We start from the raw sequence: 25,395 nt of genomic DNA, 5'->3' as shown, positions 1-25,395 counted from the left end.
ACTCTCTCCACTTTCCTCTCTCTACCCCATTTACTCTCTCCACTCTCTCCACTTCCCTCTCTCTCTCCACCACATTTACTCTCTCCACTCTCTCCACTTCCCTCTCTCTCTCCACCCCTTTACTCTCTCCACTCTCTCCACCCCTTTTACTCTCTCCACTCTCTCCACTTTCCTCTCTCTCTCTACCCCATTTACTCTCTCCACTCTCTCCACTTCCCTCTCTATCTCCACCACATTTACTCTCTCCACTCTCTCCACTTCCCTCTCTATCTCCACCCCATTTACTCTCTCCACTCTCTCCACCCCATTTACTCTCTCCACTCTCTCCATCCATCCCTCTCTCTCCACCCCATTTTCTCTCTCCACTCTCTACACTTCCTTATCTCTCTCCATCCCTCTCTCAACACCCCATTTAATCTCTCCACCCTCTCCACTTTCATCTCTCTCTCCATCCCATTTACTCTCTCCACTCTCTCCATCCCTCTCTCTCCACCCCATTTACTCTTTCCACTCTCTCCACCCCATTTACTCTCTCCACTCTCTCCACTTCCCTCTCTCTCTCCACCCCATTTACTCTCTCCACTCTCTCCATCCCTCTCTCTCCACCCCATTTAATCACTCCACTCTCTCCACTCTCTCCATCCCTCTCTCTCTCCACCCTATTTACTCTCTCCACTCTCACCACTTCCCTCTCTCTCTCCACCCCATTTACTCTCTCCACCCCTCTCTCTCCCCACCCCATTTACTCTCTCCACTCTCTCCATCCCTCTCTCTCTCCACCCCATTTACTCTCTCCACTCTCTCCATTCCTTTCTCTCTCCACCCCATTTACTCTCTCCACTCTCTCCACCCCTCTCTCTCTCTCCACCCGATTTACTCTCTTCACTCTCTCCATTCCTCTCTCTCTCCACCACATTTAATTTCTCCACTCTCTCCATCCTTCTCTCTCTCCAACCCATTTACTCTCTCCACTTCCCTCTCTCTCTCCACCGATTTACTCTCTCCACTCTCTCCACTTCCCTCTCTGCCTCAACATCTCGCCCCTTCCCCCTCTCAGCACGATGCTTTACTTAACTCAAACCTACTCCCCCCTACCTCCTTCCCTCCATCCCTCACTCTCTCCACAGCAGTTGGCAGGCTGGCCGTGAGAGTAGGATTGGGTGGAGTTTAACTGATGCTCTTGAAGTGAAAGTTATATATACTCTCTCCCCCCTCTCTCTCTCTCTCTCTCTCTCTCTCTCTCTCTCTCTCCCTCTCTCCCTTCTTTCTCCATTCTAACCCATTACAGCAGTGTTGAAGGAGACTTCTTTCTCCCACTCTCTCTCTCCCTCTCTCTCTCCCCCTCTTGTTTTCTCTCTGTTTCCCTCTCCATCCCCTCTCTCTCCCCCTCTCCCTCCCCTCCCCATCTCTCTCTCTCCCCCTCCCTCTCTCTCTCTTGCTCTCTCTCCCCCTCCCTCCCCCTCTCTCTCTCTCTTACCCATTACAGCAGTGTTGAAGGAGACGGTCTCTCTTTCTCGTCCGTCATTGTAGAAGGCTAGATGCCATGCTCCCGGGTCCAGGTACTGAACAAACACTGCTTCGTTTAGAACCACAGTCTGGATGCTGCGGCGTTCTCGAGGAGACTCAACAACACTCCACTTCTCTTTACCGTCCAAGCGTTCCATGTAGTCATACTGCAGGAGGAGAGACAATTACACTTTCAGGAAGCTCAGACCAGGAAGTCAATTCAATTCCATAAGTGTGTGTATACTGTAAGTGTGTGTGCAGTCCAGTTTTGTGTAACTGTGTATGTGGTGCATACAGTATGTGTGGGTTGTGTGTGTATTGGTGTGTGTGTGTTGGTGTGTGTGTATTGGTGTGTGTCAATTCAGGAAGTAAACTGAAATTCTAATTCAATGACTCAAAAAATGTAATCTATTTACAACGACTTCTTAATAAACAAGTAGAAGATATTTATTACTGTTTTTCCATTTTTTAAATTTTATATTCAATTTTAAATTCAAATCACTTCCTGAATTGACTGCATTCAATTTGAATTGACCCCAACCCAGGGGTGTGTTATAACAGTCTACCTGCGCGTGTGAGGGGGGAAGGCCCTTGCGGATGTAGACCCCGAACAGAGCATCTTTCCCCAGGGAGATGTTGAACTTGAGGAACTGCGGCTGGGCCAGGTGAAGCAGAGACCTCCAGAACATCCCTGGAGGAATCTCCTGACTCACCCTCCTCCCCACCTCCACATCCCCACTGTCTATACTGATGTTAGGACCTTGCCATGGAGCTATGGGCGAGGAGAGGCGAGCGAGAGAGAGAGAAAAGAGAGAGTTGAAGAGAGGAGAGGAGAGGATCATCACAATGTCAGTAAGCAGTAATCACATAGCAAAACCATTAATACATTGAAAGTTTGCATTCTGGGAAAATGAGTTCTGAACTATGTATCTCTGCCCAGTAGAACTACAGTACAATAGTAGAAGAAAAATAGTCTTGTTGTAGTTGTGCCGGGAGCTGGCAGGTGTGTTGTGGGTGCTAGTGTTGTAGTTCTCACCTCTGCCTCCAGAGGGCAGTGTGGCCACATCACTGTTGACAGCTAGTCCTGCAGTACTCAGACCGTTGTTCAACACAGGGCCTTCAGAGGGCTGCAGTTGCCACGTCAGATCCAACAGGTTAATGGCTAGACAAAGGGGAGGAGAGGGGGATGGTAGGGGGGAGGAGTATTTGTTATTTAATTTTCAGGCAGATAGAAATTGCACAGATCGTACTGACCTAGAAGAGATGAAAAAATTACAGGCATACTTTTCTTTACCTCTCTCACTTTATTTTCCCTCCCTCCCTCCCTCCCTCCCTCCCTCCCTCCCTCCCTCCCTCCCTCCCTCCCTCCCTCCCTCCCCAGACAGGATACCAGTCTCTGTTTGGGAGTCTTGGCACAAGCTCACAGTGAGCAAGTAACAGATGAAAAGAAAACTCTCTGCCTCTTTCGTTCTCTCGCTCTTCTCCTCCTTTGTGTTCTGTTGTGTTATTGTGCTGGTGGATGAGTTTGTCAGCTCTTTATTTTTTCTCTCTCTCTCTGGCTCCCTTGTTCTTTTGAAGTCCCTGCCAAGCAACTTTCTCACAAAGGAAGAAATAGGAACTGAAATCAATTAATTGAAGTTCAGAGGAAATAAACAGACAAGGAAGCATTTGAGTGTTACACAGATTTGGGAAGGGCACGGGTGTTGCTGAATCATATTGCTATCCGTTATTGTCCGTTCACCAAAGGAGTGTGAGGGTTTGTGTCAGTGCGTGTGCGTGTGCGTGCATGTGCGTGTGCGTGTGCGCGTGTACGCGTGTGCATGTGTGCACAGTGCTACCAGGTACTATGTGTTTATGGTAGGAGTATGGTCACGTGCGGTCGAAGGATGTGTTGACCACTATAGACATTCTCATTATGTGTGTATTGACAACATGTCCCATCCTCACTACCTGTCCCATCATGACTACCTGTCCCATTCTCACTACCTAAGCCATCCTGACTACCTGTCCCATCATGACTACCTGTCCCATTCTCACAACCTGTCCCATCCTCTCTACCTGTCCCATTCTCACTACCTAAGCCATCCTGACTACCTGTCCCATCATGACTACCTGTCCCATTCCCACAACCTGTCCCATCCTCACTACCTGTCCCATCATGAATACCTGTCCCATCCTCACTACCTGTCCCATCCTCACTACCTGTCCCATCATGACTACCTGTCCCATCCTCTCTACCTGTCCCATTCTCACTACCTGTCCCATTCTCACTACCTGTCCCATTCTCACTGCCTGTCCTATTCTCACTACCTGTCCCATCCTGACTACCTGTCCCATCCTCACTACCTGTCCCATCCTGACTACCTGTCCTATTCTCACTACCTGTTCCATTCTCACAACCTGTCCCATCTTGACTACCTGTCCCATTCTCACTACCTGTCTCATTCTCACAGAGTGATCTGTTTATGTATTCACCACCAGGATGCTTATATTCATTCTGCACATCTCATACCCTTTCAAATCAAATCAGCAATAATCCGTTTTTTTTAAGTAAGAAAATAATTGCTAAATTTAATAAATAAACTAAGCAAAAAAAAGTAACACAATAAAATAACAATAATAAGGCTGTATTCCATGGGGTCCATGGGGTCAATTTGCAGGGGTACGGGTTAGTCGAGGTTATTGAGGTAGTAGGTACATGTAGATAGGGGTAAAGTGACAATGTAATGTAATGTAAAAAAGGGGGTCAATGCAAATAGTCTGGGTAGCCATTTGATTAACTGTTTAGCAGTCTTATGGCTTGGGGGTAGAAGCTGTTAACAAGACTTTTGGACATAACAAAGGTACCGCTTGCCGTGTGGTAGCAGAGAGAAAATTCTATGACTTGAGTGGCTGGAGTCTTTGATAATTGTTAGGGCCTTCCTCTGACACCGCCTGGTATAGAGGTCCTGGATGGCAGAAAGCTTGGCCCCAGTGATGTACTGGGCCATACACACTACCCGCACTACCCTCTGTAGTGCCTTGCGGTCGGATGCCGAGCAGTTACCAAGCCAAGCAGTGATGCAACCAGTCAGGATGCTCTCGATGGTGCAGCTGTATACATTTTGAGGAACTGAGGACCCATTCCAAATAATTTCAGTCTCCTGAGCGGGAATAGGCTTTGTCATGCCCTCTTAACGACTGTCTTGGTGTGTTTGGACTATGATAGTTTGTTTGTAATGTGGACACCAAAGAACTTCAATCTGCCCCACTACAGCCCCATTGATCTGAATGGGGGCGTGCTCGGCCCTCCTTTTCCTGTAGTCCACGATCAGGTCCGTTGTCTTGCTCACGTTGAGGGAGTGATTGTTGTCCTGGCACCACACTTCCAGGTCTCTGACCTCCTCCCTATAGACTGTCTCATCATTGTCGGTGATCAGGCCTACCACTGTTGTGTCATTGGCAAACTTAATGATGGTGTTGGAGTCGTGTGTGGCCACGCAGACATGGGTGAGCAGGGAGTACAGGAGGGGACTAAGCACGCACCCATAAGGGAGCCCCCCCATGTTGAGGATCAGCGTGGCAGATGTGTTGTTGCCTACCTTTACCACCTAGTGGCGGCCCATCAGCAAGTCCAGGATCCTGTTGCAGAGGGAGGTGTTTAGTCCCAGGATCCTTAGCTTAGTGATGAGCTTTGAGGGCACTATGGTGTTGAATGCTGAGCTGTAGTCAACGAACAGAATTTTAAGGTAGGTGTTCCTTTTGTTCAGGTGGGGAAGGGCAGTGTGGAGTGCAATAGAGATTGCATCATCTGTATACAGGGACTATGGTGGTCTGTTTAAAACATGTAGGTAATACAGACTCGGTCAGGGAGAGGTTGAAAATGTCAGTGAAGACACTTGCCAGTTGGTCAGCGCATGCTCTGAGAATGCGTTCTGGTAATTCGTCTAGCCCTGTGGCCTTTTGAATGTTGATCTGTTTAAAGGTTTTACTCACATCGGCTACGGAGAGCGTGACCACACAGTCTTCCAGTATAGCTGGTGCTCTCATGCATGGTTCAGTGGTGCTTGCCTCGAAGCGAGCATGGAAGGCATTTAACTTGTCTGGTAGGCTCATTGGGCAGCTCGCGGCTGGGTTTCCCTTTGTAATCCGTAATAGTTTGCAATCCCTGCGGTGCCACATCCGACAAGCGTTAGAGCCGGTGTAGTAGGATTCAATCTTAGTCCTGTATTGAAGCTTTGCCACCCCTTGTCTTACTGGAGGTTGCTGTTCTGTCTTGCTGATGCACCGAAAACCCAGCCAACTGTATATTATCCATGTCTTCGTTTAGCCACAACTCAGTCATGAGAGACATTGTCTCACACACACATTTATGGACACACACACACACACACACACACATACACACACGTGTGTTGTACTATCCTTGTGGGGACCAAACAATTGATTCCCATTCAAAATTATATTTTCCCTAACCCTAACTTTAACCTAACCTTAACCCCTAAAACTAAACCTCCTAACTCTAATTCTAACTCTAACCCTAATCCCAAGATCACACAGTCCCACAAAGAGTTTTAAAACAAATTAAACATTGATAAACTCCCATATCTCCTAGATTTGTGGCTCGTTACCATGAGAAAAGGGCAGCCCGTGGAGCACAAACAACACTGTAAATAACACCAGTATTTATCTGTTTATTTCGTACTACAATATTGCTAAAACACATAGCTGCTAATATAACACTTGAATTGTCTTTATCTTTTTGAAACTTTTTTGAGTGCAAGGTTTACAGTTCATTTGGAATAGGTTTTTGTTGATATTGTTTTGTGTCTTCGTTTGTTAATAATTGAACTTGCTTTGGCACTTTAAACATACACTAAATATACAAAAGTATGTGCACACCCCTTCAAATGTGTTGATTCGGCTATTTCAGCCACACCCGTTGCTGACAAGTGTATAAAGTGAGCACACAGCCATGCAATCTCCATAGACAAACATTGCAGTAGATTGGCCTTACTGACGAGCTCAGTAACTTCCAACGTGGCACCGTCATAGGATGCCACCTTTCTAACAAGTCAGTTTGTCAAATTTCTACCCTGCCAGAGCTGCCCTGGTCAACTGTAAGGGCTGTTTTTGTGAAGTGGAAACGTCTAGGAGCAACAATGGCTCAGCTGCAAAGTGGTAGGCCACACAAGCTCACAGAACGGGACCAACAAGTGCTGAAGCGCGTAAACATCGCCTGTCCTCAGTTGCAACACTCTCTACCGAGTTCCAAACTGCCTCTGGAAGCAACGTCAACACAAGAACTGTTTGTCGTGAGCTTCATGAAATGGGTTTCCATGGCCGAGCAGCCTCACACAAGCCTAAGATCACCATATGCAATGCCAAGCATCGGCTGGAGTGGTGTAAAGCCTGTGCACAAAGTGAGGTCCATACAGAAATAGTTTGTCGAGATTGGTGTGGAAGAACTTGACTGGCTGACACAGAGTCCTGACCTCAACCACATCGAACACCTTTGGGATGAATTGGAACGCCGACTGTGAGCCAGGCCTAATCGCCCAACATCAGTGCCTGACCTCACTAATGCTCTTGTGGCTGAATGGAAGCAAGTCCCCACAGCAATGTTCCAACATCTAGTAGAAAGCCTTCCCAGAAGAGTGGAGGCTGTTTTAGCAGCAAAGGGGGGACTGACTCCATATTAATACCCAGGATTTTGGAATGAGATGTTCGACAAGCAGGTGTCCACATACTTTTGGTCATTTAGTGTATGTTTCCCATGCCCTTTAAATTGAATTTAGAGAGAGACAGAGAGACAGAGAGAGAGGGAGAGAGGGGAGACAGAGAGACAGAGAGAGAGGGGAGACAGATGTAGCTAATAGAGGGGTAAGTGTAAGGTTTAGGGGTTGTCCCGCAAGGGTGAATCTTACTCCCTCCGTCTCCCCCGCTCCTACCCTCCGTCCCTCCCTCGGTCCTGGTCAAAGGAAAGCGCTGACACTGCAGGTGCTACGTGGCCTCCACTGTCAGCTCTTTTATTTGTCACCCCACCGCCAAGAGAGAGAGCGAAAGAGTGAGAGAGAGAGCAGGAGAAAAGAACAGGCGTTTCTACAGAAAGAACCAATGCTCTCTCTCTCTCTCTCTCTCTCTCTCTCTCACTCTCATTCTCTGATTCTTTCTTTCTCTGGTCCCTCTGCTGCCCTTCATCCTCTTCCCTTTCCTTCATCCTCTTCCCTTTCCTTCATCCTCTTCCTTTTCCTTCATCCTCTTCCCTCTCCTTCATCCTCTTCCCTCTCCTTCATCCTCTTCCCTTTCCTTCATCCTCTTCCCTCCTCTTTATCCTCTTCCTTCTCCTTCATCCTCTTCCCTTTCCTTCATCCTCTTCCCTTTCGTTCATCATCTTCCCTCTCCTTCATCATCTTCCCTCTCCTTAATCCTCTTCCCCCTCCTTCATCATCTTCCCTCTCCTTCATCCTCTTCCCTTTCCTTCATACTCTTCCCTCCTCTTCATACTCTTTCATCCTCTTCATCCTCTTCCCTCTCCTTCATTTTCTTCCCTCTCCTTCATCCTCTTCCCTCTCCTTCATCCTCTTCCCTCTCTTTCATCCTCTTCCCTCTCCTTCATTCTCTTCCCTCTCATTCATCCTCTTCCTTCTCCTTCATCCTCTTCCCTCTCCTTCATCCTCTTCCCTCTCCTTCATCCTCTTTCCCCTCCTTCATCCTCTTCCCTCTCATTCATCCTTCCCTCTCCTTCATCCTCTTCCCTCTCCTTCATCCTCTTCCCTCTCATTCATCCTCTTCCCTTCCCTTTCCTTCATACTCTTCCCTCTCCTTCATCCTCTTCCCTTTCCTTCATCCTCTTCCCTCTCCTTCATCCTCTTCCCTCCTCTTCATCCTCTTCCCTCTCCTTCATCCTCTTACCTCTCCTTCATCCTCTTCCCTCTCCCTCTCCTTCATCCTCTTCCCTTTCCTTCATCCTCTTCCCTTTCCTACATCCTCTTCCCTCTCCTTCATCCTCTTGCCTTTCCTTCATCCACTTCCCTCTCCTTCATCCTCTTCCCTATCTTTCATCCTCTTACCTCTCCTTCATCCTCTTCCCTCTCCTTCATCCTCTACCCTTTCCTTCATCCTCTTCCCTTTCCTACATCCTCTTCCCGCTCCTTCATCCTCTTCCCTTTCCTTCATCCTCTTCCCTCTCCATCCTCTTCCCTTTCCTACATCCTCTTCCCTCTCCTTCATCCTCTTCCCTTTCCTTCATCCTCTTCCCTCTCCATCCTCTTCCCTTTCCTACATCCTCTTCCCTCTCCTTCATCCTCTTCCCTTTCCTTCATCCACTTCCCTCTTCTTCATCCTCTTCCCTCTCCTTCATCCTCTTCCCTTTCCTTCATACTCTTCTCTCCTCTTCATCATCTTCCCTTTCCTTCATCCACTTCCCTCTTATTTAAGTCATCTTTTCATATATTTTGTCTGTTAGATAAAAACATAGGGAACAAATTCTGATGACAATCACACACGTAAGCAAGTGTGTGTTTGTGTGTGTCTGACCAAATGTGTGTGTGTGTATGTATATGTATGTGTTTGTGTGAGTGAGTGTGTGTGTGTATGTGTGTGTGTTTGTGTATGTGTGTTGTGTGTGTATGTGTGAGTGAGTGAGTGTGTAGGTTTTTTGTATGTGTGAGTGTGTATGTGTGTGTATGTATGTGTGTGTGTGTGTGTGTATGTGTGTGTGTGTGTGTGTGTGTGTTTGTGTGTGTGTGTGTGTGTGTGAGTGAGTGAGTGAGTGAGTGAGTGAGTGAGTGAGTGAGGTTGAACCCCTGGCCTATAGAAGGTACTCTTGGTCCTTTTCTACACTGCGGTAAAGACTGGCTCAGCAGGTTTGTTAAAAATAGACACACACACACACAACCACACACACACGCACACGCACACACAGACACAGACGCACACACACACACAACCACACACACACGCACACGCACACACAGACACAGACGCACACACACGCACACAAACGCAGGCACACAGTGGATCAGAGAGGCCTAACGAGGCAGAGTGTTTGATAAAAAATAGATCAGTGGGAGCATGAGGGTTTATTTCATCTTAATGTTTAATTCACAGTGGCAAAGTGGTCCGTGGCAACACTCTGGTATCAACATGTGTTACCCTACCTGCTATACACCACATCTCAGACAGCTCTGGAACACGTGTGACCCTCGGACAGGGGAAGAAAAAGGAGAAAGAGGGAAGGAGGAATAGGGAGAGGGAAGGAGGGAAAGAGAGAGTGAAATAGCAAGGGGAGAGAGATGAAAAAGGAGACAGAGAAGGATAAGGTGAGAAGAGAGAGAGAGGAAGGAGAGAGATGTGAAAAGGGAGAAGAGAGAGGGAGGAATGGGATAGGGATAGAGGAAATGAGAGGAGGTGGATGAGAGGGGGAAAATGAGAAAGGGAAGGTGAGAAAGAGGAAAGGGAGAGAGGGGGAGAAGGGGGAGGATGGAGCCTGCGGTAAATGGGTTTTCTATGATTCATTTTCAGAAGGAACGGACAGAATGTCTCCCTGGGGGGGTCAGAGAAGAGAAGAAGAGGAAAGAGAAGACAGAGAAGAGGAAAGACAGGAAAGAAGAGAAACACACAGAGGAATCAATCACCCCAACTTCCTCGTACACCAGCACACTGACTCGGTACCACTACTCCTGTATACAACTACCTCGTACACCAGCATACTGACTCGGTACCACTACTCCTGTATACAACTACCTCGTACACCAGCCCACTGACTCGGTACCACTACTCCTATATACAACTACCTCGTACACCAGCAGACTGACTCAATACCACTACTCCTGTAAATAGCCTCGTTATTGTTATTTATTGTGCTATTTTCTTGTGTTACTATTTTATTTGTATCTATTTGTTAATTGTTTTAACTGCATTGTTGGGAAAGGGCTCGTAAGAAAGTATTTCACGGTATTCCACAATTGTATTTTATTTGAAAGAGAAGAGGAAGTGAAGGAGAAGAGGGAGAGGAGAGAGAGGAGAGGGCAGGAGGACAGAATAATGAGATGAGTAGTCCATTGTTTGGACAGCCAATCACACAGAGTCATCAAGCCATTTTCATAAGGACAGACAGACCAGAAACTAGGTGTTCATGTGTGTGTATGTGTCGGTGTCATCACCACTCTGCTCTCTGGAACATGTTCAAAGACCATCACCCTTCTCCCCCTCCCGTACTCCCCCCTTACCTCCCCACCTCCTCTGCTATGAAAAACCAACTGACATTTACTCCTGAGGTACTGACCTGTTGCACCCTTGAAAACCGTTGTGATTATTATTTGACTCTGCTAGTCATCTATGAACGTTTGAACATCTTGAAGAATGATCTGGCCTTAATGACCATGCTCTCTTATAATCTCCACCCGGTACAGTCAGAAGAGGACTGGCCACCCCTCATAGCCTGGTTCCTCTCTAGGTTTCTTCCTAGGTTCCAGCCTTTCTAGGGAGTTCTTCCTGGCCACTGTGCTTCTACATCTGCATTGCTTGCTGTTTGGGGTTTTAGGCTGGGTTTCTGTATAGCACTTTGTGACATCTGCTGATGTAAAAAGGGCTTTATAAAAACATTTGATTTGATTCCTCCCCCTCTCCTCCTCTCCCTGTCGGTCCTTTCTGGTGTCCATGGTGATAGATAGAATAGTATGGCAGATGTTCCAGAGTTCTCAGTGTTCCAATTCCACATAAACAAAGGCTGGCTGTTATCTCTGACATTCCAACAGAGCCTTGTTGAACGTTACCTTGGATTCTACCACTATGATAAAAGGCTGGGGTCCACTCCAGTTAGAATGCATGGTCCCTGGACAGACACTCATAGCTCTCTCAAACAATGCCTTGGGTCTGACCCATTGATGTATGTTTAGATGTTCAGATGTGTATAGAGTGCATTACAGGATGGCTTTATACCCCTCAAATTCAAATATGGAGCTTGACCACAGTTTTTATACTACCCTTCTAATCAGGGACTGATCTAGACCTGGGATACCAGGTGTTTGCAGTTCATTATCAGGTAGAACAGAAAAGCAGCAGTGATCTGGACCTCCTAGGATAACATTTGAATATCCCTGATTTAGACCATTTTCTTGACAATCTGAAATCCGTCTAAACCATCAAACCCCAATAAACAGGTAAAAAGACTGAGAAAAATCTAATCAAACACAAATAGACTTACATTTCCACATGACACAACATGGATAATGATTACTGCAGTCACTGACTATAGTAGACATTCATCTTTTCACTACTAGTACAATTCTTATACGCCGCGGGAAAAAATGATGTAATTACCGGCTTCACTGACGCAATCTAATGAGGAAGTGTTGTGTGCAGGCACCCTTTCCACATACCAGGCACAACGGAGGAGATGGAAAACACAAACACAGGACCAATGAAACACCAGGCACAACGGAGGAGATGGAAAACACAAACACAGGACCAATGAAACACCAGGCACAACGGAGGAGATGGAAAACACAAACACAGGACCAATGAAACACCAGGCACAACGGAGGAGATGGAAAACACAAACACAGGACCAATGAAACACCAGGCACAACGGAGGAGATGGAAAACACAAACACAGGACCAATGAAACACCAGGCACAACGGAGGAGATGGAAAACACAAACACAGGACCAATGAAACACCAGGCACAACGGAGGAGATGGAAAACACAAACACAGGACCAATGAAACACCAGGCACAACGGAGGAGATGGAAAACACAAACACAGGACCAATGAAACACCAGGCACAACGGAGGAGATGGAAAACACAAACACAGGACCAATGAAACACCAGGCACAACGGAGGAGATGGAAAACACAAACACAGGACCAATGAAACACCAGGCACAACGGAGGAGATGGAAAACACAAACACAGGACCAATGAAACACCAGGCACAACGGAGGAGATGGAAAACACAAACACAGGACCAATGAAACACCAGGCACAACGGAGGAGATGGAAAACACAAACACAGGACCAATGAAACACCAGGCACAACGGAGGAGATGGAAAACACAAACACAGGACCAATGAAACACCAGGCACAACGGAGGAGATGGAAAACACAAACACAGGACCAATGAAACACCAGGCACAACAGAGGAGATGGAAAACACAAACACAGGACCAATGAAACACCAGGCACAACGGAGGAGATGGAAAACACAAACACAGGACCAATGAAACACCAGGCACAACGGAGGAGATGGAAAACACAAACACAGGACCAATGAAACACCAGGCACAACGGAGGAGATGGAAAACACAAACACAGGACCAATGAAACACCAGGCACAATGGAGGAGATGGAAAACACAAACACAGGACCAATGAAATGTAACTTTGTTGAGAAGATAAATGGTTCCAAAGTTCCAACAGTTGTTTGTGTAGTCTTTATTTATTGTGTTGCAACAGTTGTTTGTGTACTCTTTATTTATTGTGTTGCAATGTCACACGTAGCACAAATTATATTGATGTGACAAGTACACTTGTCAGGGAGTTCCCATTTGTGTTTGGGGCTCGGTTGAGAGAGAGGGTGTGCTTGGTGCTGGGTGGAGAGAGAGGGTGTGTTTGGCGCTGGGTTGAGAGAGAGGGTGTGTTTGGTGCTGGGTTGAGAGAGAGGGTGTGTTTGGCGCTGGGTGGATAGAGAGGGTGTGTTTGGTGCTGGGTGGAGAGAGAGGTTGTGTTTGGTGCTGGGTGGAGAGAGAGGGTGTGTTTGGTGCTGGGTTGAGAGAGAGGGTGTGTTTGGTGCTGGGTGGAGAGAGAGGGTGTGTTTGGCGCTCGGTTGAGAGAGAGGGTGTGTTTGGTGCTGGGTGGAGAGAGAGGGCGTGTTTGGTGCTTGGTGGAGAGAGAGGTTGTGTTTGGTGCTGGGTGGAGAGAGAGGGTGTGTTTGGCGCTGGGTGGAGAGAGAGGCTGTGTTTGGTGCTGGGTGGAGAGAGAGGGTGTGTTTGGTGCTGGGTTGAGAGAGAGGGTGTGTTTGGTGCTGGGTGGAGAGAGAGGGTGTGTTTGGCGCTGGGTTGAGAGAGAGGTTGTGTTTGGTGCTGGGTGGAGAGAGAGGGTGTGTTTGGCGCTGGGTGGAGAGAGAGGGTGTGTTTGGTGCTGGGTGGAGAGAGGGTGTGTTTGGTGCTGGGTGGAGAGAGAGGGTGTGTTTGGTGCTGGGTGGAGAGAGAGGTTGTGTTTGGTGCTGGGTGGAGAGAGAGGGTGTGTTTGGTGCTGGGTGGAGAGAGAGGGTGTGTTTGGTGCTGGGTGGAGAGAGAGGGTGTGTTTGGTGCTGGGTGGAGAGAGAGGGTGTGTTTGGCGCTGGGTGGAGAGAGAGGGTGTGTTTGGTGCTGGGTGGAGAGAGGGTGTGTTTGGTGCTGGGTGGAGAGAGAGGGTGTGTTTGGTGCTGGGTGGAGAGAGAGGGTGTGTTTGGTGCTGGGTGGAGAGAGAGGGTGTGTTTGGTGCTGGGTGGAGAGAGAGGGTGTGTTTGGCGCTGGGTGGAGAGAGAGGGTGTGCGTCCGTTCATTTAGACAAGGTGATAGAGTTTATATTCCCACAGTGATCTTGATAAAAGAGGACAATCCAGTATTGTCTATCAAATACCCCCCCACCCCCCACCCTCTCTATCTGTTCCCCTCTCTGTCCCTAGCTGGACCACATCACTAATGAAACCAGGGCAGCCAATAGAACAGCCCCTAAATGAACACACCAGCCAATTACACACTCCCTAATTGGACCAAAGGGGGATGGGGACCGGCTATTACTTTAAAAGGTAATATCTAACACACGCACGCACACACACACACACACACACACACACACACACACACACACACACACACACACACACACACACACACACACACACACACACACACACACACACACACACACACACCAGACCGGACAACTCTCAGTGTACAATTAGCAGTGTAATTGAGGCCAGACTCGTTAATTTAGTGGAATTAGAACAGTTAATATGCATTTATCTGAATGGCCAGGGGAGGTGGCAGAAATAAAGTGTGTGTGTGTCTGTGTGTGTGTGTTAATTGTACAGTGTTATTTTTCTGGACGAATGAGTTTAGTGGTAATTGGTTTCCAAAAACCTCCCTCTTCTCCCTTCCTCCACCTCTCCCTTTCTCCTCCTCTCCCTTCCTCCTCCTCCGCCCTTCCTCCTCCTCTCCATTCCTCCTCCTCTCCCTTCCTCCTCCTATCCATTTCTCCTCCTGTCCCTTTCTCCTCTTCTCCCTCCTCCTGTCCCTTCCTCCTCCTCTCCCTTTCTCCTCTTCATCCCTAAGGTCTTGTAAAGTAGGGGTTAATTTAATCTACAGTCCCTCTCTCTCCAAAATAATACTAATAGTGAAGTTTGTGAGGAGGAGGAGGAGACAGGGGGAGGGAAGAGGAGGAGGAGTGGGAGGGGGAGGAGGAGGAGGAGGGAGGAGGAGATAGGGGGAAGGAAGAGGAGTGGGAGGAGGAGGAGGAGGGGGAGGAGGAGACAGGGGGAGGGAAGAGGAGTGGGAGGAGGAGGAGGAGACGGAGGAGGAGGAGGGAGGCGGGAGGAGGAGACAGGGGAAGGGAGGAGGAGGAGACAGGGGGAGGGAAGAGGAGTGGGAGGAGGAGGAGGAGACAGGGGGAGGGAGGAGGAGGAGGGAGGCGGGAGGAGGAGGTGACAGGGGTACGGAGGAGGAGGAGACAGGGGGAGGGAAAAGGAGGAGGAGTGGGAGGGGGAGGAGGAGGAGGAGGGAGGAGGAGGAGGGGGAGGAGGAGGGAGGAGGAGACAGGGGGATGGAAGAGGAGTGGGAGGAGGAGGAGGAGGAGGGGAGTGGTTGAAGCTCCAGGGTTATACATGGAGAGAAGATCTGTTATTGGCGCCTAAGTCTCAAGGGTGTGTGTGTGTGTGTGTGTGTGTGTGTGTGTGTGTGTGTGTGTGTGTGTGTGTGTGTGTGTGTGTGTGTGTGTGTGTGTGTGTGTGTGTGTGTGTGTGTGTGTGTGTGTGTGTGTGTGTGTGTATGTGTGGAGGTGTTTAACTATTCTTGTGGTGACTTTTGGTCATAATAGTAAACAAACAAATATTTGACCAACTGGGGACATTTTGTTGGTAACCACAATGTCAAATACTATTTCTAGGGGGATTAGGGTTAAGGTTATAATTAGTGTTATAATTATGTTAAGGGTTAGGAGTTAGGGTTAGGGTAAGGAGCTACGGTTAGGTTTAGGGTTAGGAGCTAGGGTTAGTTTTAGGGTTAGGAGCTAGGGTTAGTTTTAGGGTTAGGAGCTAGGGTTGGGTTTAGGGTTAAGGTTAGGTTTTTGGGTTAAGGTTAGGTTTAGGGTTAAGGTTAGGTTTAGGGTTAAGGTTAGGTTTAGGGTTAAGGTTAGGTTTTTGGGTTAAGGTTAGGTTTAGGGTTAAGGTTAGGTTTTTGGGTTGAGGTTAGGTTTAGGGTTAAGGTAAGAGTAAAGGTTAGGGTTAGGTTTAGGGGTTAGGGAAAATAGTATTTTGAATGGGATTGAATTGTGTGTCCCCACAAGGTTAGCTGTACAAGATTGTGTGTGTTTGTGTATGTGTGTGATCATTATGTGGTAATCAAAGCAGTGCCTGCCATCCCCCTGGGGTATAGCACTGTCCAACTGAACTAAACTGTAATTGACTGGAACACAAAGGTTAAACGAGATGCTGAGAACTCTGCTTTCTGTACAGTACAGAGATACACAGATATAGAAGTGTCACGTGCAGAGGAAAGTGCACTGGAGCACACAGGCCTACAGACAGACTGTGTGTTAGTTCGTGATGGGCTAAAGATGTGAATCAGAGCTCTATACTGATTAACAGAGAGAAGATCACCACAACAACACACACTGACTCACTCTGCTCTGGCCTAACATATTCTCCTCTCCTCCCTTTTCTCTTCTCTCCTCTCCTCCTCCCTATTCTCTTCTCTCTTCTCCTCTCCTCCCTTTTCTCCTCTCGTTTCTCCTCTCTTTTCTTCTCTCTCCTCTCCTCTCCTCTCCTCTCCTCTCCTCTCCTCTCCTCTCCTCTCCTCTCCTCTCCTCTCCTCTCCTCTCCTCTCCTCTCCTCTCCTCTCCCCTCCATGCATCCATCCATCCATTGCTAGAGACAGAATATCGTGGTATTTACTATCTGATCTGATATGAGAGAGAGATAGAGGAGAGAGAAAGATGCAGAGAGAGTCCTCTGTCTTCAATTAGTGTGTGTTTCTAACCAGCCAGTGAAGCACCACAGTCTAATTGGGCTAACAATCAGACGGAGATAACACCAGCACTAATGAATGAAAGAACAAGGAATTCTAGAAATGCAATGAGCCTCACTAAAACACTAAAACACACTCCTCACAGATATCTGCTCCCCTCTTCCTTTCCACACCTCTTTTTACTCCTTCTCTCTCTCTCTCTCTCTCTCTCTCTCTCTCTCTCTCTCTCTCTCTCTCTCTCTCTCTCTCTCTCTCTCTCTCTCTCTCTCTCTCGCTCTCTCGCTCTCTCTCTCACCTCAAAAAATCCCCTATACATCACTTCTGCTACAGAAACCCCTGAGGGGCATACAGCACTGACAGAAAAGTCAAGAGATTAAAGTCACAGTCACCATCTGATATCTAAACTAGTAACATCCTGTCTAATGCTCCTACTATGGCCTGATGGCCCTAACACATTCAATGACCTGTTTGTCCCTCCTGGCCATCTGTCCTAGAGCTCTCTGCCTCCCCCCGGCCATGCCCTGACCTCTCCTAGACTGCCACCGCATGGTAAGAGCAGAACCTTTAGAAGTACGACAGACCCTGCTGCCACACACACACACACACACACACACACACACACACACACACACACACACACACACACACACACACACACACACACACACACACACACACACACACACACACACACACACACACACACACACACAATAGACAGACACACTCATGCATGTATGTGCACAGATACATGAAGTTAGAATGCCCTCTTGTGTGTTTGTCATGAGGGATATCAGGTGTGTATGGCCATGTTCCAACCTTCCTCCTTGACCTCTACTCCCTCACTCTGTGTGTCAACACTCCTGGTGGCCAATAAAGAAGGAGAGGGGAGCAGTCATGAAGTATAGGTTGTGTGTGAGTACTGTGTATGTACTGTGTGTGTGTGTACTGTGTGTGTACTGTGTGTGTACTGTGTGTGTATTGTGTGTGTATTGTGTGTGTATTGTGTGTGTGTACTGTGTGTGTACTGTGTGTGTATTGTGTGTGTGTACTGTGTGTGTACTGTGTGTGTACTGTGTGTGTATTGTGTGTGTATTGTGTGTGTGTGTGTGTACTGTGTGTGTATTGTGTGTGTGTACTGTGTGTGTACTGTGTGTGTATTGTGTGTGTGTGTACTGTGTGTGTATTGTGTGTGTACTGTGTGTGTATTGTGTGTGTGTACTGTGTGTGTATTATGTGTGTATTGTGTGTGTACTGTGTGTGTATTGTGTGTGTGTACTGTGTGTGTACTGTGTGTGTACTGCGTGTGTGTGCTGTGTGTGTATTGTGTGTGTGTGTGTACTGTGTGCGTACTGTGTGTGTATTGTGTGTGTACTGTGTGTGTACTGTGTGTGTATTGTGTGTGTGTGTACTGTGTGCGTACTGTGTGTGTATTGTGTGTGTGTACTGTGTGTGTGCTGTGTGTGTATTGTGTGTGTGTACTGTGTGTGTGCTGTGTGTGTGTGTGTACTGTGTGTGTACTGTGTGTGTATTGTGTGTGTGTGCTGTGTGTGTGTACTGTGTGTGTATTGTGTGTGTGTGTACTGTGTGTGTACTGTGTGTGTACTGTTTATTTGTGTACTGAGGGTACTGTGTGTGTACTGTGTGTGTGTGTGTACTGTGTGTACTGTGTGTGTGTGTGTGTGTACTGTGTGTACTGTGTTTGTGTACTGTATGTACTGTGTGGGTGAACTGTGTGTGTACTGTTTGTACTGTGTGTAATGTGTGTTGTCTGCTGTGTTTGTGTACTGTGTGTACTGTTTGTGTGTGTACTGTGTGTGTACTGTGTGTTTGCTGTGTGTGTGTACTGTCTGTGGTCTGTGTGTGTGTACTGTGTGTGCACACACACACACACACACACACACACACACACACACACACACACACACACACACACACACACACACACACACACACACACACACACACACACACACACACACACACACACACACACACAAACGCACAATAGACAGACACACTCATGCATGTATGTGCACAGATACATGAAGTTAGAATGCCCTCTTGTGTGTTTGTCATGAGGGATATCAGGTGTGTATGGCCATGTTCCAACCTTCCTCCTTGACCTCTACTCCCTCACTCTGTGTGTCAACACTCCTGGTGGCCAATAAAGAAGGAGAGGGGAGCAGTCATGAAGTATAGGTAGTGTGTGAGTACTGTGTATGTACTGTGTGTGTGTACTGTGTGTGTACTGTGTGTGTACTGTGTGTGTATTGTGTGTGTATTGTGTGTGTATTGTGTGTGTGTACTGTGTGTGTGTACTGTGTGTGTATTGTGTGTGTGTACTGTGCGTGTACTGTGTGTGTACTGTGTGTGTATTGTGTGTGTATTGTGTGTGTGTGTGTGTACTGTGTGTGTATTGTGTGTGTGTACTGTGTGTGTACTGTGTGTGTACTGTGTGTGTATTGTGTGTGTGTGTACTGTGTGTGTATTGTGTGTGTACTGTGTGTGTATTGTGTGTGTGTACTGTGTGTGTATTATGTGTGTATTGTGTGTGTACTGTGTGTGTATTGTGTGTGTGTACTGTGCGTGTACTGTGTGTGTACTGTGTGTGTACTGTGTGTGTACTGCGTGTGTGTGCTGTGTGTGTGTGTGTACTGTGTGCGTACTGTGTGTGTATTGTGTGTGTACTGTGTGTGTACTGTGTGTGTATTGTGTGTGTGTGTACTGTGTGCGTACTGTGTGTGTATTGTGTGTGTGTACTGTGTGTGTGCTGTGTGTGTGTGTGTACTGTGTGTGTACTATGTGTGTATTGTGTGTGTGTACTGTGTGTGTACTGTGTGTGTATTGTGTGTGTGTACTGTGTGTGTACTGTGTGTGTATTGTGTGTGTGTGCTGTGTGTGTGTACTGTGTGTGTATTGTGTGTGTGTGTACTGTGTGTGTACTGTGTGTGTACTGTTTATTTGTGTACTGAGGGTACTGTGTGTGTACTGTGTGTGTGTGTACTGTGTGTACTGTGTGTGTGTGTGTGTACTGTGTGTACTGTGTTTGTGTACTGTATGTACTGTGTGGGTGAACTGTGTGTGTACTGTTTGTACTGTGTGTAATGTGTGTTGTCTGCTGTGTTTGTGTACTGTGTGTACTGTTTGTGTGTGTACTGTGTGTGTACTGTGTGTTTGCTGTGTGTGTGTACTGTCTGGGGTCTGTGTGTGTGTACTGTGTGTGCACACACACACACACACACACACACACACACACACACACACACACACACACACACACACACACACACACACACACACACACACACACACACACACACACACACACACACACACACACAATAGACAGACACACTCATGCATGTATGTGCACAGATACATGAAGTTAGAATGCCCTCTTGTGTGTTTGTCATGAGGGATATCAGGTGTGTATGGCCATGTTCCAACCTTCCTCCTTGACCTCTACTCCCTCACTCTGTGTGTCAACACTCCTGGTGGCCAATAAAGAAGGAGAGGGCAGCAGTATTGAAGTATAGGTTGTGTGTGAGTACTGTGTATGTTCTGTGTGTGTGTACTGTGTGTGTACTGTGTGTGTACTGTGTGTGTGTGTGTGTGTGTGTACTGTGTGTGTATTGTGTGTGTGTACTGTGTGTGTATTGTGTGCGTGTACTGTGTGTGTATTGTGTGTGTATTGTGTGTGTATTGTGTGTGTGTGTGTACTGTGTGTGTATTGTGTGTGTGTACTGTGTGTGTACTGTGTGTGTATTGTGTGTGTGTGTACTGTGTGTGTATTGTGTGTGTACTGTGTGTGTACTGTGTGTGTGTGCTGTGTGTGTGTACTGTGTGTGTATTGTGTGTGTGTACTGTGTGTGTATTATGTGTGTGTGTGTACTGTGTGTGTACTGTGTGTGTGTGCTGTGTGTGTGTACTGTGTGTATTGTGTGTGTGTGCTGTGTGTGTGTACTGTGTGTGTATTGTGTGTGTACTGTGTGTGTACTGTGTGTGTATTGTGTGTGTGTGTACTGTGTGCGTACTGTGTGTGTATTGTGTGTGTGTACTGTGTGTGTGCTGTGTGTGTGTGTGTACTGTGTGTGTACTGTGTGTGTATTGTGTGTGTGTGTACTGTGTGTGTACTGTGTGTGTATTGTGTGTGTGTACTGTGTGTGTGCTGTGTGTGTGTGTGTGTGTGTACTTTGTGTGTACTGTGTGTGTATTGTGTGTGTGTGCTCTGTGTGTGTACTGTGTGTGTATTGTGTGTGTGTGTACTGTGTGTGTGCTGTGTGTGTACTGTGTGTGTACTGTTTATTTGTGTACTGAGGGTACTGTGTGTGTACTGTGTGTGTGTACTGTGTGTACTGTGTGTGTGTGTGTACTGTGTGTACTGTGTTTGTGTACTGTATGTACTGTGTGGGTGAACTGTGTGTGTACTGTTTGTACTGTGTGTAATGTGTGTTGTCTGCTGTGTTTGTGTACTGTGTGTACTGTGTGTTGTCTGCTGTGTTTGTGTACTGTGTGTACTGTTTGTGTGTGTACTGTGTGTGTACTGTGTGTTTGCTGTGTGTGTGTACTGTCTGTGGTCTGTGTGTGTGTACTGTGTGTGTACTGTGTGTACTGTGTGTGTACTGGGTGTGTACTGTGTGTGTGTACTGTGTTTGTTGTGTGTGTGTACTGTCTGTGGTCTGTGTGTGTGTACTGTGTGTACTGTGTGTGCACTGTATGTACTGTGTGTGTACTGTGTGTACTGTGTGTGTACTATGTGTGTGTACTGTGTTTGTACTGTGTGTGTGTACTGTGTGTGTGCTGTGTGTGTGTACTGTGTGTACTGTGTGTGCACTGTATGTACTGTGTGTGTACTGTGTGTACTGGGTGTGTACTATGTGTGTGTACTGTGTGTGTACTGTGTGTGTGTACTGTGTGTGCTGTGTGTGTACTGTGAGTGTACTGTGTGCGTGTATTATGTGTACTGTGTGTGCTGTGTGTGTACTGTGCTTGTACTGTGTGTGTGTATTGTGTGTATTGTGTCTACTGTGTGTGTACTGTGTGTGTACTGTGTGTGTACTGTGTGTGTGTACTGTATGAGCTGAAGCTGATGACATCCCTCCTGCTGACTCACTGACTCACTGACTCACTCTATTGCTATGCCTGTGTATGTGTGTGTGTACAGTATGTGTGTGTTATTTTTGTGTGAGTACACGTCCATATTCTCTACCTCCTACCTCCCTGTCTATTGAAAATTCTTATATGTTCAGTCCCTCCCTCCCTCCCTCCCTCCCTCCCTCCCTCCCTCCCTCCCTCCCTCCATCTATCTCTCTGTCCTCTCCTCCTCCTAACTCCCTCCATGTATCGTCCTCTCCTCCTCCTAGCTCCCTCCATTTATCTCTCTGTCCTCTCCTCCTCCTAACTCCCTCCATTTATCGTCCTCTCCTCCTCCTAGCTCCCTCCATTTATCTCTCTGTTCTCTCCTCCTCCTAACTCCCTCCATTTATCGTCCTCTCCTCCTCCTAGCTCCCTCCATTTATCTCCCTGTCCTCTCCTCCTCCTAGCTCCCTCCATTTATCTCTCTGTCCTCTCCTCCTCCTAGCTCCCTCCATTTATCTATCTGTCCTCTCCTCCTCCTAGCTCCCTCCATTTATCTCTCTGTCCTCTCCTCCTCCTAGCTCCCTCCATTTATCTCTCTGTCCTCTCCTCCTCCTAGCTCCCTCCATTTATCTATCTGTCCTCTCCTCCTCCTAGCTCCCTCCATTTATCTATCTGTCCTCTCCTCCTCCTAGCTCCCTCCATTTATCTATCTGTCCTCTCCTCCTCCTAGCTCCCTCCATTTATCTCCCTGTCCTCTCCTCCTCCTAGCTCCCTCCATTTATCTATCTGTCCTCTCCTCCTCCTAGCTCCCTCCATTTATCTCCCTGTCCTCTCCTCCTCCTAGCTCCCTCCATTTATCTCCCTGTCCTCTCCTCCTCCTAGCTGTCACGTTCCTGACCTATTTCTGTTAGTTTGTTGTATGTGTTAGTTGGTCAGGACGTGAGTTTGGGTGGGCATTCTATGTTTTCTGTGTCTATGTTGGTTTATGGGTTGCCTGGTATGGCTCTTAATTAGAGGCAGGTGTTTGGCGTTCCTCTAATTGAGAGTCATATTTAGGTAGGTTGTCTCACAGTGTTCGTTGTGGGTGGTTGTCTCCTGTGTCAGTGTTTGTCGCACCATACGGGACTGTTTCGGTTTGGTTGTTCTTCGTCATTTATGTGTAGGCTTTTTTCCCTGTTCGTGCGTTCTCGTGTGTTATGTGAGTCAGTCGTCCAGATCTGTCTACACCGTTTGTTATTTTGTTAGTTTATCCAAGTGTATTTCGTTTCGTGTTTTTTCCCGTCTTGTTTAATAAATTATGTCTTCAACATCCGCTGCATCTTGGTTCAATCCCTGCTCATCTTCTTCTGATGAAGAGGAGGAGGATCGCCGTTACAGAAACACCCACCGATCCAGAACCAAGCGGCGTGAGTTCGATTAGGATTATACACAGGACTACTGGACTTGGGAGGATGAGCTGGATGGTAAAGGACACTGGGCTCACATTGGGGAATATTGCCGCGCTCGTGAGGAGATGGAGGCAGCGAGAGCCCAAGAGCGGTGGTATGAGGAGGCAGCAAGGAGACGTGGCTGGAAGCCCGAGAGGAGACCCCAAAAATTTCTTGGGGGGGGGGGGCTAAGAGGTAATGGGCCGAGGGCAGGTAGGAGACCTGCGCCCACTTCCCAGGCTTACCGTGGAGAGCGGGAGTACGGGCAGGCGCCGTGTTACGCAGTAGAGCGCACGGTGTCTCCTGTACGAGTGCATAGCCCAGTGCGGGTTATTCCACCTCCCCGCACTGGTAGGGCTAGATTGGGCATTGAGCCAGGTGTCATGAGGCCGGCTCAACGCGTCTGGTCTCCAGTGCGTCTCCTCGGGCCGGCGTACATGGCACCAGCCTTACGCATGGTGTCCCCGGTTCGCCTACATAGCCCGGTGCGGGTTATTCCACCTCCCCGCACTGGTCGGGCGACGGGGAGCATTCAACCAGGTAAGGTTGGGCAGGCTCGGTGCTCAAGGGAGCCAGTACGCCTTCACGGTCCGGTATTTCCGGCACTACCTCCCCGCCCCAGCCCAGTACCACCAGTGCCTACACTACGCACCAGGCTTCCAGTGCGTTTTCAGAGCCCTGTTCCTCCTCCACGCACTCTCTCTATGGTGCGTGTCTCCAGCCCAGTGCCTCCAGTTCCGGCACCGCGCACTAAGCCACCTGTGCGTCTCCTAAGTCCTGTGCACACTGTTGTTTCTCCCCGCACTCGTCCTGAGGTGCGTGCCCTCAGTCCGGTACCACGCACCAGGCATATAGTGCGCTTCGAGAGGTCAGTGTGCCCTGTCCCTGCTCCCCGCACTAGGCTTGAAGTGCGTGTCCTCAGTCAGGTGCCTCCAGTTCCGGCACCACGCACCAAGCCTACAGTGCGTCTCAGCCGGCCAGAGTCTGCCGTCTGCCCAACGGCGCATGAACTGCCTGTCTGCCATGAGCCTGCAAAGCTGTCCGTCTGCCATGAGCCTACAGAGCCTTCCGCCAGACAGGAGCAGCCAGAGCCTTCCGCCAGACAGGAGCAGTCTGAGCCATCCGTCTCCGCAGCGCCATCTGATCCATCCGTCTCCCCAGCGCCGTCTGAGCCATCCGTCTCCCCAGCGCCGTCTGAGCCATCCGTCTCCCCAGCGCCGTCTGAGCCAACCGTCTGTCCCGAGCCATTAGAGCCGCCCGTCTGTCCCGAGCCGTCAGAGCCGATAGTCAGTCAGGAGCCGCTAGAGCCAGTCGTCAGTCAGGATCTGCCAGAGCCGCCAACCATACAGGATCTGCCAGAGCCGCCAACCAGACAGGATCTGCCAGAGCCGCCAACCAGACAGGATCTGCCAGAGCCGCCAACCAGACAGGATCTGCCAGAGCCGTCAGTGAGCCATGAGCGTCCTGAGCCGTCAGCCAGCCATGAGCGTCCAGAGCCGTCAGCCAGCCATGAGCGTCCAGAGCCGTCAGCCAGCCATGAGCGTCCAGAGCCGTCAGCCAGCCATGAGCGTCCAGAGCCGTCAGCCAGTCATGAGCTGTCCCTTAGCCCAGAGCGGCTATTTATTCAGAACTGCCCCTCAGTCCAGAGCTGTCTCTCTGTCCGGAGCTGCCTTTCAGTCCGGAGTTGCCCCTCTATCCTGAGTTACCTTACTATCCTGAGCTATCCCTCTGTCCTGAGCTATCCCTCTGTCCTGAGCTATCCCTCTGTCCCGGTGCTGCCCCTGGTGTCGATGTTACCAAAAGGATTTAGTGGGGGTAAGATGAGGGTGGTCATTAATAGGGGGAAATGGAAGCTGGGATTGACTATGGTGGGGTGGGGACCTCGCCCGGAGCCTGAGCCACCACCGTGGTCAGATGCCCACCCAGACCCTCCCCTAGACTTTGTGCTGGTGCGCCCGGAGTTCGCACCTTATGGGGGGGGTTATGTCACGTTCCTGACCTATTTCTGTTAGTTTGTTGTATGTGTTAGTTGGTCAGGACGTGAGTTTGGGTGGGCATTCTATGTTTTCTGTGTCTATGTTGGTTTATGGGTTGCCTGGTATGGCTCTTAATTAGAGGCAGGTGTTTGGCGTTCCTCTAATTAAGAGTCATATTTAGGTAGGTTGTCTCA

The 25,395-nt window shown here is 48.4% G+C and overlaps 1 protein-coding gene across 1 annotated transcript in view; it reads right to left on the bottom strand.

The window, feature by feature from the left end:
• Nucleotides 1-25,395, bottom strand: part of LOC129845671 (teneurin-2-like) — a gene marked incomplete at its 5' end in the record, with an annotated part of 82,907 nt that overhangs the window by 17,238 nt on the left and 40,274 nt on the right. Inside the window, 3 exons of the mRNA XM_055913542.1 lie at nt 1,478-1,673; nt 2,073-2,278; nt 2,543-2,668. Of these exons, the coding sequence (XP_055769517.1) occupies nt 1,478-1,673; nt 2,073-2,278; nt 2,543-2,668 (528 nt within the window). The remainder of the gene's footprint in view (nt 1-1,477; nt 1,674-2,072; nt 2,279-2,542; nt 2,669-25,395) is intronic.

This window comes from Salvelinus fontinalis, unplaced genomic scaffold (assembly GCF_029448725.1).
Source record: "Salvelinus fontinalis isolate EN_2023a unplaced genomic scaffold, ASM2944872v1 scaffold_0335, whole genome shotgun sequence".
Lineage (NCBI taxonomy): Eukaryota > Metazoa > Chordata > Actinopteri > Salmoniformes > Salmonidae > Salvelinus > Salvelinus fontinalis.
This window is presented reverse-complemented; position numbering and strand designations above follow the sequence as displayed.